Source organism: Nerophis lumbriciformis, linkage group LG08 (genome assembly GCF_033978685.3).
Source record: "Nerophis lumbriciformis linkage group LG08, RoL_Nlum_v2.1, whole genome shotgun sequence".
In the NCBI taxonomy this organism is placed as follows: Eukaryota; Metazoa; Chordata; class Actinopteri; order Syngnathiformes; family Syngnathidae; genus Nerophis; species Nerophis lumbriciformis.
Window position 1 is genome coordinate 47,514,576 of NC_084555.2, and position 12,806 is coordinate 47,527,381.

Consider the following 12,806-nt stretch of genomic DNA (forward strand, 5'->3'; position numbering starts at 1 on the left):
TCCCCATCAATTAGTGGGTGATATTTGATTCATTACACATGTTTTAGGATGGCACACAGATTGTTTTCCTTGCACGCCTCTCATCATTATTATGAATGGACAAACCTTCATTGGTATGAGCATGTCTTCTTGACCCAGAGCCAGAAGCCTGTGAGGTGCTTGGAGTCGGCGAGCGGCGTCTTGAGCGTTGGCCCTTGGACGAAGGGGTGTGGGTCCTGCTTGGACTGAGCGGACTCAGCGAGCTGTGTCTTGAGCATTGGTTCCTGGACGAAGGGGTGTGGGTCTTGCTTGGACTCAGCGCACTCAGCGCGCGGCGTCTTGAGCGTTGGTTGTTGGATGAAGGGGTGTGGTTGCTGCTTGGAGTCAGCGAGCGGCGTCGTTGGGGGCGCCCTGCATATACTGGTGCGTTGGGCAAAGGTACCACATAGTTCTGTAGCTCATCATATTTAGGTCTCTTTTCAGGTGACTCATCATTTTCGTCTGAAACAGGTGAATGGAAAAAATGTCCTCAATTGCTTGGTGGTCTGAAAACCTACTTCATCACAATCATGATTCAGAAATCAGAACAACTTGGTACGAACCATCACCATCCATGTCTTCAGCTTCAGTCTCTCGGTAGCGCTCAGGTGTCCGGCGCTTTCTTTTACCTATGGGGTCTTCCTGCTCCGTCTCTATGTTGGAAGAAAACTCTATCTGTTTTGCGTACCGCAAGGCCTTCTCATAGCACTCTATAACAGAGAAATTTATAGAATATAGCAAATAAATTGTCATAACAAGACTAGTGTACATGTATTCAAGAGATGAATCGAAATTTTCACAGTGCCAGGTAACATTATTTGGTTTGCTGTGACCAGTTTGCTCTTACCGGTGAAGGAATGAGGGAAGATTCTGATTCCAATCTTGCCCCACAACTCCTTGTCCGGCATCTCGCCTCGCCTGATTCTTGTTGAAACGTTGGTTGATGGCCAGTAGCAGAACAGTCCCTGTGAAGCAAGAACATTCGGCACTGTCAAAAAGTGCATCAAACTCCCATACAAAATCAATTAAATCTAGCACGCTGATTGACCAGAAATCTATGACAAATGATGAAAACACCTTTAACAGTTATTTATGCATACCTCTTCATCCTCTGCAGTCCAAATCTCCGGTACAGCACTAACTGTGTGTTCTCCCAAAAACTCCACCACAACGTACACAACCACCTGAAAGCATAACAAAATGTTCAGTGTTAATTAAACAACTTCAGTTGTAATTTGTTAAGTGAGCATGCTGTCAATATGGGTGCATATTAGAGATGCGCGGTTTGCGGACACAACCGCGGAGTCCGCGGATTATCCGCGGGTCGGGCGGTTGAAATAAAAAAAAAAAAAGATTTTATCCGCGGGTCGGGCGGTTGAAATTAAAAAAAAAAAAGATTTTAAATAGATTCAGGCGGGTGGCAGTTAAACCAATTCGGAAATATACATACATAGTTAAATGTTGTTACCCACATACGAAAAACGAGCAGGCACCTGCAGCATATGCCACAACAGAAGAAAAAAAAAAAAAAGAGATGGACACTTTTACGGAGCGGAGAAGGGACGCCTCGCCGGGGTCCGGGACAGAGGCCCCTTCCCCCGAGAGGGCCCCACCGGGAGCCGTAGCTGAGGTGATCCGCGAGAAGGGCCCGACGCACGTCCAGGGTCACCACCGCGCCCACCGCACCGACACCCCGCCTTGTCCGCCTTCGCCGCGGCCGGCGTCACGCGCAGCAGGTAAGCAGCTTACCTGCCCGCCACCCCCGTGGCCGGGGGCTCGTAACAGGGGTCACTCCGCGCGCTGCGCCCGCGCAGCTTACCTGCCCGCCACCCCCGTTGCCGATGCGCGTAACAGGGGTCACTCCGCGTGCAGTGCGCTCACGAAAGGGGTGGTGCTCACCCTGGTGAGCCGAGTGGGCCACTTTTGGTAAGCAGAACTGGCGCTGCGGGATGAACCGGACGCCGGGTTAAGGCGCCCGATGCCGACGCTCATCAGACCCCAGAAAAGGTGTTGGTTGATATAGACAGCAGGACGGTGGCCATGGAAGTCGGAACCCGCTAAGGAGTGTGTAACAACCCACCTGCCGAATCAACTAGCCCTGAAAATGGATGGCGCTGGAGCGTCGGGCCCATACCCGGCCGTCGCCGGCAGCGAGAGCCGCGAGGGCGAGGCCGCGACGAGTAGGATGGCCGCCGCGGTGCGCGCTGAAGCCTCGGGCGCGAGCCTGGGTGGAGTCGCCGCGGGTGCGAGGGACATCGCACCTCCACGCGCTTGGAGGTGCGCTCAGCGCGGCTCCCAGATGATTGCGCACTGGTGTGTGTCTGGGCCATGACAGCGTGGCACGCATTGAATGTCTCTGCTCCATTGGATCAATCTCCTTTCTTTAACAGGCAAAAGCTTTATAACCTCACTAATGCCTTGCATCGTCTATATTAGATGTATAACAACGGGCGGGTGCGGGCGAGTGCGGTTTTGATTAAATGTTAGTTCGGATGGATGCGGATGGTTGACGACTTTTGTGATGCGGTTGCGGATTAAATAATTGCCTATCCGCGCATCTCTAGTGCATACACTTTCCACTGAAGTTAGTATCTACTGGGTTTAATGATGCGCATGACATGTACCAAGTCCATTTCATTTCAGTAAACTTACACTAGAATTCCTTTTCATAGCTCGTGCAGTATCCCCATAAATACAGTCTCCCCTGTATCATCCAAACGCAGCTCGATAGCTTGGTTTGTCAGCTGCGCTGCAGAAATGGCTGTCATGTGGGCATTTCTCCTTTGCACAGTGTATACTCCAATTAGTCGAGAATCACAGGGCTCAGAGAAGCATGCTCATAAACTCGACACATGAAGGAATCCTCCCTACCGTGCATGTTGACAGAGTACATCACTTCACAACAGGAATTGTTGTCCAGCAGAAAGGCATTATTCGGTGCCTTTGTAGAAACTGTTCGATTTCTCTTCATTCCCAGTTGTTGCTGTCCACTCCTTTCACTCAGTCTTTTGACAATTTGTGTCATGGGGTTCCTTCCTGATCTCACCATTTTCTTCATCTCGTGCATATAATTCTCGAAAGGGAATGCTGAGCATGCATCCAATGACCCATGTTCCTTTACTTCTTCCCCTAGGTCAGGGGTCGGCAACCCGTGGCTCCGGAGCCGCATGGGGCTCTTTGATCACTCTGATGCGGCTCAGCTGCATACTTGCTGAACCCCCAATTTTCCCTTGAGACTTTCGGATTTCAGTGCCTCTCGCAGAACACTTCCGGGTTTAATAATCACCGATTTTTACCCATACAGCTATAATAAAGGCGTGCCATGCTGGTAAAACATTTGGCACCCTCTGCAGTATGTTATGACAGAGTGTCAGCCCTACCACTTGTTATGCAGTATGCATCTTCTGCTTGCACACTTACGTGACAACAAGGCATACTTGCTCAACAGCCACACAGGTTACACTGACGGTGACCATATAAAACAACTTTAACACTCTTACTAATAATGCGCCACACTTTGAACCAAAACCAAACAAGAATGACAAACACATTTCAGGAGAACATCTGCACCTTAACACAACATAAACACAACAGAACAAACACCCAGAATCCCATGCAGCCCTGACTCTTCCGGGCTACATTATACACCCCTGCTACCACCAAACCCCGCCCCCACCCCAACCCTGCTCCCTCACACATCACCCCCCCTCTCTGTGCGTCGGTTGAGGTGGGCGGGGTTTGGTAGCGGGGGTGTATAATGTAGCCCGGAAGAGTCAGGGCTGCATGGGATTCTGGGTATTTGTCCTGTTGTGTTTATGTTGCGTTACGGCGCAGATGTTCTCCCGAAATGTGTTTGTCATTCTTGTTTGGTGTGGGTTCACAGTGTGGCGCATTATTAGTAAGAGTGTTAAAGTTTTTTTATACTGTCACCGTCAGTGTAACCTGTGTGGTTGTTGACCAAGTATGCCTTGCTGTGACCCACGGGAGCAAGCGAAATTTCCGTACAATGTGTGACTGGTCAGGCACGCTGATAGTGGCGGGTGCTATATGCTGTACCATCACGGCACGCATGACGCTGACAAGCGTCATTCGTTTAAAATCCGCGTGCCGCACCAGCTTTCAAATTCCATATAAAGGTGTGGGCCGCGTGTCTGAGACCTCTGGATTATATATAGCACAAAGCAAAAAAAACTTTGTATGGAGTGTTATTTCATTTTAAATTTCAAACATTTTTTGCGGCTCCCATTGTTTTCCATAATTTGTGAAACTGGTCAAAATGGCTCTTTGACTGGTAAAGGTTGCCGACCCCTGCCCTAGGTGAAGCAGGGAGTGCACAATGTACACAAGAAACTCTTTGCCGTATAGATTACGACCCTGTGTAACAAAGTGCTCAATGAGTCCGCAAGCATAGCCTCTGTGGGTTGCTGAAAGACGTGGATTGAAAGAGCAATACTTAAAGCCATGAAATGATTGTAAAGGTCTGGCCTCAGAATGCCCTGTAAGGCAATTTTTCCTGTATACAGAAGCAATTGCCTATATTCGGTTGCCTTCCATCTGTCAACTTCCTTCAAAGATCGTGGTTTCCTTGCAAACACAGAGGGAATAAACTTATTCATCCCCTCCAGTCTGACACTTATTTGGTGAATCTGGTCAGCTGAATGTTTCACATCTCTTTTTCCTCGCATCCACAACAGCAGCAGCCTCTTCATAAAACCCAAACACACTTGGTGCATATAGTCGACAGGGAACGATTTCACCATGTCTATTGGTAACTGGCACAGGACGGATTCACCATCACGATGGTGTTGTTCATTTGATTGATTTCGAAAAGAGGCGTTTGTGCGTAACTCCAGGTTTTCTACCCTTGCCAACCCATTCACCTCGCTGATTACACTTGTCACAACCGAAGTATCCGGAGTATAGTTTAACTTTTTTTACCATGGCCCTTGCTGGTGCGTCACAAACAATGCACCGCAGAGTAACGCGAATGGTTTCATCACCATCATGCAGGCCTTGCTGGAGCAATGTGCTCAGATCCCGAACTGTATCGGCTAAGAATTCCAGGTCGGTAGGTTTTGATGTCCCGCAGGTTAAGGTGACGGGGAAGACCGTGATGGGCTTCATGTTCGCGATACCACAAAGTACAGGCCACAATGACATGCTTGAGCTTCGAAAGAGGGGCAGGCCGTCAATGTTGAGTGAAAGTACATCTTGAAATGCCTTAACACTTTGCCAGCCAATCCAAAATAATAGTATTCCATCCCAGATTTTACTTGTGTTTCCACCCTTCTTGTAGTCTGCAGCAAAGTGCGAGCAGTACTTGGTAGCTCAGGGTAGTTTCAGAAGGCTATCCACTGCATTTTGCTTTACTTGGAACTCATTCACCCAGGAGACTAGATTATCCTCAAAAAAATCATCTTCATTTTGTCTTGCAGTTTCTGCAAGACACCCAACAGCATGGCCGGATGAATTGGCAGCATCGGAATGAAATTCTGATTCAAAGGAAGACATGACAGTATAGTCCTCATTTACAAGAGGTGGTGGTGGAGATGACGCCGAAGGTGGTGATGTTCCGCAATCCTCGTCATCACTGTCTATCAACATGTCTTCCTGCTGCCTCTTCAGGTTCCTAGTAGCAGCTGCCCACTTTCGCTTGTACTCTTTCTTTCGAATTTTCCTCATTGTGGAATGCATGATCAGGATGGGATTGACTGTAAATCATCGAAATACGATATATACCAGGACCATCTTAGTTCCATCTGGTCTTTGACCATGTGATGCAGCCATCAGCTACCATTACCACTATTTACTCTTATTATCGCCCTTACTAGCCAAGTAACATTCTGGGAACGTTTGGACTGGATGTATTATTTACTACTCTTATTATCGCCCAACCTCCATTTCGGCATCGATTGATCAGATCAACCCCTAACATTTGTCTGATCTACAACAAAGGCTTACCAGTACCACTGTACCCTACATCTGTACAGTCGTGTGTGGCGCAGCCGTTGGAAAAGCCGCGCATTGCAATCAAAATAAAACCCAACTGAAAGGGCATGAAACCCTTCTAAACATTTCAAAATCATATGTGGGGACAAGCTTTACATTTGTTTCTTCCCATTTACTTACGTTTTGTAACCGGATGGTAGCCAACACAGCTAGATAATGCTGGATCACACACTCGATGTTCAAAATACAGGCGTTCGATGTTTTCTTTGTCTGCACAGCGGAAGACTTCAACGCGCATGCGCACAACATTGACCCACTATCTGAACCCAAAACTAAGAACATTCCCGGAACGTTCGTAGAACACGCAAACCAATGTTATGTTCAGGTTATTTGTCAACTTTATTGCAAACATTCTCAGAACATTCCCCGAACGTTCCCTCTGGACGAAACCAAATGGGAACTACACAGCACAGGAAGGTTACTGAAACGTTCCGTGTTAGCTGGGAAGGTGTGTGTGTGTTGGGGGGGTGGGGGGGGGGGGTGTATATTGTAGCGTCCCGGTGTTGTGCCGGATAATGACCCCCCGGCGTAGAATGCACCCCCTGACGGTAATGTCATATCAGCTAAAGCCCACACTTAAAGTTTCCACGTGCAAGATTGAATCTATTTAAAAAAGTTATTTAATAAGAAGCCAAAAGTGCAAAAACAATAATGTTCGTGTTGGAGGAGTTGTGAATGAATGAAATATGAAATCCGTGCTGCAGTCTGCAGGTGTACCTAATGTTGTGGCCCAGCAGCGACTGCAGCACGGATTTCATATTTCATTCATTCACAACTCCTCCAACACGAACATTATTGTTTTTGCACTTTTGGCTTCTTATTAAATAACTTTTTTAAATAGATTCAATCTTGCACGTGGAAACTTTAAGGGTGGGTTTTAGTTGGTATAATACTCCCATCAGGGGGTGCATTCTACGCCGGGGGTGCATTATCCGGCACAACACCTAGTGCTGCAAAGGGCTCTGGGTATTTGTTCTGTTGTGTTTATGTTGTGTTACTGTGCGGATGTTCTCCCAAAATGTGTTTGTCATTCTTGTTTGGTGTGGATTCACAGTGTGGCGTATATTTCTAACAACGTTAAAGTTGCTTAAACGGCCACTCCCAGTGTAAACTGTATCGCTGTTGATGAAGTATGCGTTGCATTTACGTGAGCGTGCGTACAGAAGCCGCTCATATCTTGTGACTAGGCGGGCACGTTGTTAGAAAGGATGAAAAGGGGACGTGACGTCAGCTCGTAGAGGACGTTAAAAGCAGTGCCTGTAAGGCACGCCCCCAGGACTGTGGAATACGAGATATTATGAATGAATCAATCGATAATGAGGGTTGCCTCAGCTCAAAACCTGAGCCCCGACATAAATGAACTAGCATCCAAGAAAAGATGGCAGGTATCTGGCTTGGGCACATCAGATTAGATCAGTGTGTTGCAAACTGAGCAGTTTAAAGTCCTAAATGGTTGGTTTATTCATTATTTTATTTTCAAATTTATTAGCCGGTGGAAAAAGTTAATGTTGATATTTACCTCAGAAGGCTGCAAATAGAAAAGAGGCATTCAATTTTTATTCAAATTGTATTTGATATGCCATTGATATTTATTAATTATTATTATTATTATTTTAAACTCGATTTTGCATGTCACTATAAAGTTATACAAGTCTTGCTTGTTCAATATTCAATGCAAAACTTGTTTGGGTCCCTATTAAAAGGTTAATTTGTTCAACCTTGTTCAGTTTTAAATTTTGGCCCACTCTGTATTTGAGTTTGACACCCCTGCTCTAGAGCCAGATGTGGCTCTTTTGATGACTGCATCTGGCTCTCAGATAAATCTTAGCTGACATTGCATAACACGATAAGTAATGAATAATTCCGCTGGAAATCACGTTCAGAATATAAAACATTCTCATGCATCTTAATCCATCCATCCGTTTTCTTCCGCACTTGTTCATTAATGGTAAGAAGTATTTGATTTATTATTGGTTAACTTCAGTATAACAATGTTATTAAAAAGAATAAGAGACTTATTATACTCTACAAATGTTGGTCTTACTTAAAAATGCACACATTTAGTTGTATTCAGTGTTAAAAAAAATACTATATGGCTCTCACGGAAATACATTTTAACATTTTTGGCTTTCATGGCTCTCTCAGCCAAAAAGGTTCCCGACCCCTGGGTTAGGGTTAAAACACAAGTAGACGCAGAATTCATAGACGCTGCTGTGAAGCGAGAAATTGGGCCGCCATCTTGAAGTGGTGATGAGGAGCCGGCGAGCAGCCTAAACTGACAGTTGACAGGTAGAAAACAAAGATGCTAAACTGACAGTTGACAGGTAGAAAACAAATTTGCTAAACTGACAGTTGACAGGTACAGTAGAAAACAAATTTGCTAAACTGACAGTTGACAGGTAGAAAACAAATTTGCTAAACTGACAGTTGACAGGTAGAAAACAAATTTGCTAAACTGACAGTTGACAGGTAAAAAACAACTGGTGTTCAGCGTTTTCCTGCTCAAATGAGCGGACTGTGGAAAATAGGAATTGGGGGTATTACTTTTCACAAGTAAGATTTAACATTAACGTACTATTGGTTGTATTTTGTGAAAAGAATATTAGCACAGAGGTGAGAAGGAGCAAAGATCTTCAATAGTACTGAAATCGTAGCCGCTAGCAAACAACAGTATGGCCATAATAGAATTGCTTGTCAATGAAATTAATTACATTTAAAAATGTATAAGTCTTCAAGTAACAATATTCAAATACTAACATTGTTGGGTAAGACAGAATTTGGTTTTATTCAGAAACCAGTGAAGCAGATCGGTGGTTTTAGCTGATATAAAGACTTTCAGGTGTTTATATATAAGTATTTGGCAGACGCTTTTATCCAAAGCGACATACATAAAAAATACATATAAAACAATCACTGTAAACATGATCATTCAAAGGCCTACTGAAACCCACTACAACTGACCACGCAGTCTGATAGTTTATATATCAATGATGAAATCTTAACATTGCAACACATGCCAAATATCCTGCTGAAAACGTCTCGGTATGATGACGTCAGCGTGTGACGTCACGGATTGTAGAGGACATTTTGGGACAGCATGGTGGCCAGCTATTAAGTCGTCTGTTTTCATCGCAAAATTCCACAGTATTCTGGACATCTGTGTTGGTGAATCTTTTGCAATTTGTTCAATGAACAATGGAGACAGCAAAGAAGAAAGCTGTAGGTGGGAAGCGGTGTATTGCGGCAGGTGTTGTGCCGGATAACGCACCCCCGCCGTAGAATGCACCCCCTGACTGTTGTGCCGGATAACACAGACGGTGTTTCATTGTTTACATTCCCGAAAGATGACAGTCAAACTTTACCATTGGCCTGTGGAGAACTGGGACAACAGAGACTCTTACCAGGAGGACTTTGAGTTAGATACGCAGACGCGGTACCGTGAGTACGCATGCAGCTGCGGCTTCCAAACATTTGATCGCTTGCCCGTACGTGCGTGCCGCTATGTGCATGTCACGTACGTAACTTTGGGGACTTTGGGGAAATATATGTGCTGTATGAACTTTGGGGAGGTGAACGGTACTTTGGGCTGTGGGATTGAGTGTGTTGTGCAGGGGTTTGAGTTGTATTGGCGGGTTTGTGGCATATTAAATATAAGCCTGGTTGTGTTGTGGCTAATAGAGTATATATATGTCTTGTGTTTATTTACTGTTTTAGTCATTACCAGCTGAATATCAGGTCCCACCCGCCTCTCACAGCATCTTCCCTATCTGAATCGCTCCCACTGCCCTCTAGTCCTTCACTCTCACTTTCCTCATCCACAAATCTTTCATCCTCGCTCAAATTAATGGGGAAATCGTCGCTTTCTTGGTCCGAATCGCTCTCGCTGCTGGTGGCCATGATTGTAATCAATGTGCGGATGTGAGGAGCTCCACAACCTGTGATGTCACGCGCATATCGTCTACTACTTCCAGTACAGGCAAGGCTTTTTTATCAGCGACCAAAAGTTGCGAACTTTATCGTCGATGTTCTCTACTACATCCTTTCAGCAAAAATACGGCAATATCGCGAAATGATCAAGTATGACACATAGAATGGACCTGCTATCTCCGTTTAAATAAGAAAATCGCATTTCAGTAGGCCTTTAAGGGAAGAATGTAATACAAAATATCAATACAAAGTGTCAAGACAGAATAAACTCTCTGCTGCTGCAGCAACAGAGATACAGTCTATAGGTCCCTAAGATATATAGATGTCTAATGTATTCATACATTGTTTATGTAGGATATACACATGTACATATAACTTAATCATATTGTTTCTTGAATTTAAAAATAGCTGACCGTTTTTCCCCCCTTCTCTGGGATTATATTCCCAGTTTTGATCTCGGACGTCTGGTCACTTATAGCATATAAGAATATTCTATTACTGTTAAGCAAACTATGAATAATAAAACATGTGTCCTTTATCATAGCTACACGTATGACAACAAATGCTTGAAAATCAGTGGTATTCAGTGAGGTAAAATGAATTAAATGCGCTGACAGTTCATTGCTCCTGCCAAATGAATTGCACTGAGTGGAGCGGATCACCACTCCAAGATGGCGGCCACGCGTCTCGTCAGCGCCAGTAGGCAGTAGCGCTCCATGCTGCGTACCCTTATAAGATGTCTATGCTTCACAATACTCTCAAAACAATCACACATTTTTTGGCTTCAAAATAAAAGCGCTACACTTTACATCCGGTTTAACTACATTTAGGGTTTCTCTTTGATGTATGGCTTCATATTAGCCGCCACACCTAACACAATAAAGTAATATAATGTATTTAAGCTTTTTTTTGCTAATTTTATGATAACAACGGGCCAAATTCCACCAAGTATTTCCTCTGTGCCTCACTTCAAGACACACATTTGTTTATTCTCCACCGACGAGATCTGACCAGCTCCTTTATTATAGGGCCCTTATGTTCCAGTTTTGCACGCATTTACATTAATTTAATACGTGTGGGAATTAATTTTACTGTTTTTCTTATAACAAGTTTTTTAAAGTTGCAAGTGATAAACTCTTATTTGTTGAAACAAAAAGAAATGTAAAACTGCATCAATATACATAAATAAAAGACGCATCAATAATGAAATCGTGAGGTGCCTAAAGATTCCCACCTCTAGTGTGTTCTCATGTGCCTTTGCATATTACTTTTGTTGGAGAATCTATTACCGCACACTGAACAACTGAAAGGTTTTTCTCCGGCGTGCGTTCGCATGTGTTTAGTCAAGCAAAAGTTCAGAAAAAAGCTTTTTGCACAAACTGGACAACTGAAAAGTTTTTCTCCAGTGTGCGTTCTCATATGTGACCGCATCGTTCCACTTTGGGAGAACGTTTTGCCACATTTGGAGCAATTGAAAGGTTTTTCTCCTGTGTGCGTCCGCATGTGTCGCGTCAAATCAGCGTTTCTGACAAAACGTTTCGCGCAAACGGAACAACTGTAGGGGGTTTCTCCTGTGTGTATTTTCATGTGTATTCGCAAGACACTTTTTTTAGATAATGTTTTACCACAAACTGAACAATTGAAAGGTTTTTGTCTTGTCTGTGTTTTCATGTGTGATTCCATATTTACATTATCGTGTGACGCGTCGTCACTATCTGATGACAGTGGGGCTATGAGGTGGTCTACTTCGTGGTCTTCAGTCTTCACAGAGACGACAGTCAGTGGAAACTTGGTGAGATCAGCCTCCTCCTGCCCTAGATTACGCTCTTCCTCCTGTGTGATCCAGAGTTCCTCTTCTTCCTCTTTAATGTGGGGGGGCTGTGGCTCCTCCTTCAACTGAAGCAGAGGTTCTTCCTGATAACCAATCAGCTGCTGGACGTCTACAGGACAAACAAGAATTATTGTGAAATATGATCACTGGTTTAACAAGTTTGTATTACAATGTGATGTTTCAAAAACAATGTATTGATCCATTTTAGTACAGTATTTTTCACAGTAAAATACTGTAATCAAGATTTACTGTAACATTACAGCAAATGCCTGTAAAACTACCATACCCTTTAATATCACAGCAAGTAACATTTTTGAAAAATGTTGTATTTCAATTTCTCTTGTATTGCTTAGGACAGGGGTCGGCAACCCGCGGCTCCGGAGCCGCATGCGGCTCTTTGATCACTCTGATGCGGCTCAGCAGCTTACATGCTGAACCCCCCAATTTTCCCGTGAGACTTCCGGATCTCAGTGCCTCTCGCAGAAAACTCCCGGGATTAATATTCACCGATTTTCACCCTTACAGCTATAATAAGGGCGTGCCATGATGGTACAACATTTGGCGCTCTCTACAATCTGTATTAACAGCGTGCCAGCCCAACACTTGTTATACAATATACATCTTCTGCTTGCACACGTACGTGACAGCAAGGCATACTTGGTCAACAGCCACACAGGTTACACTGACGGTGGCCATATAAAACAACTTTAACACGCTTACTAATAATGCGCCACACTTTGAACCAAAACTAAACAAGAATGACAAACACATTTCGGGAGAACATCCGCACTTTAACACAACATAAACACAACAGAACAAACACCCAGAATCCCATGCAGCCCTGACTCTTCCGGGCTACATTATACACCCCTGCTACCACCAAACCCCGCCCCCACCCCAACCCTGCTCCCTCACACATCAACCCCCCCCACCCCCCCCCCCCCACCCCCCACCCTCCCTCCTCTGTGCGTCGGTTGAGGTGGGCGGGGTTTGGTAGCGGGGGTGTATAATGTATCCTGGA

The 12,806-nt window shown here is 44.7% G+C and overlaps 1 protein-coding gene across 2 annotated transcripts in view; it reads right to left on the reverse strand.

Moving 5' to 3' along the window:
• LOC133611918 (uncharacterized) overlaps nt 1–12,806 on the reverse strand; it is a 28,007-nt gene that overhangs the window by 3,829 nt on the left and 11,372 nt on the right. For both annotated transcript variants that reach the window (XM_072913689.1, XM_061969095.2), the window contains exons 3-7: nt 11,644–11,894; nt 1,119–1,202; nt 866–983; nt 582–728; nt 106–480 (exon numbers count right to left, since the gene is read on the reverse strand). In XM_072913689.1, coding sequence (XP_072769790.1) covers nt 106–480; nt 582–728; nt 866–983; nt 1,119–1,202; nt 11,644–11,894 — 975 coding nt within the window. The remainder of the gene's footprint in view (nt 1–105; nt 481–581; nt 729–865; nt 984–1,118; nt 1,203–11,643; nt 11,895–12,806) is intronic.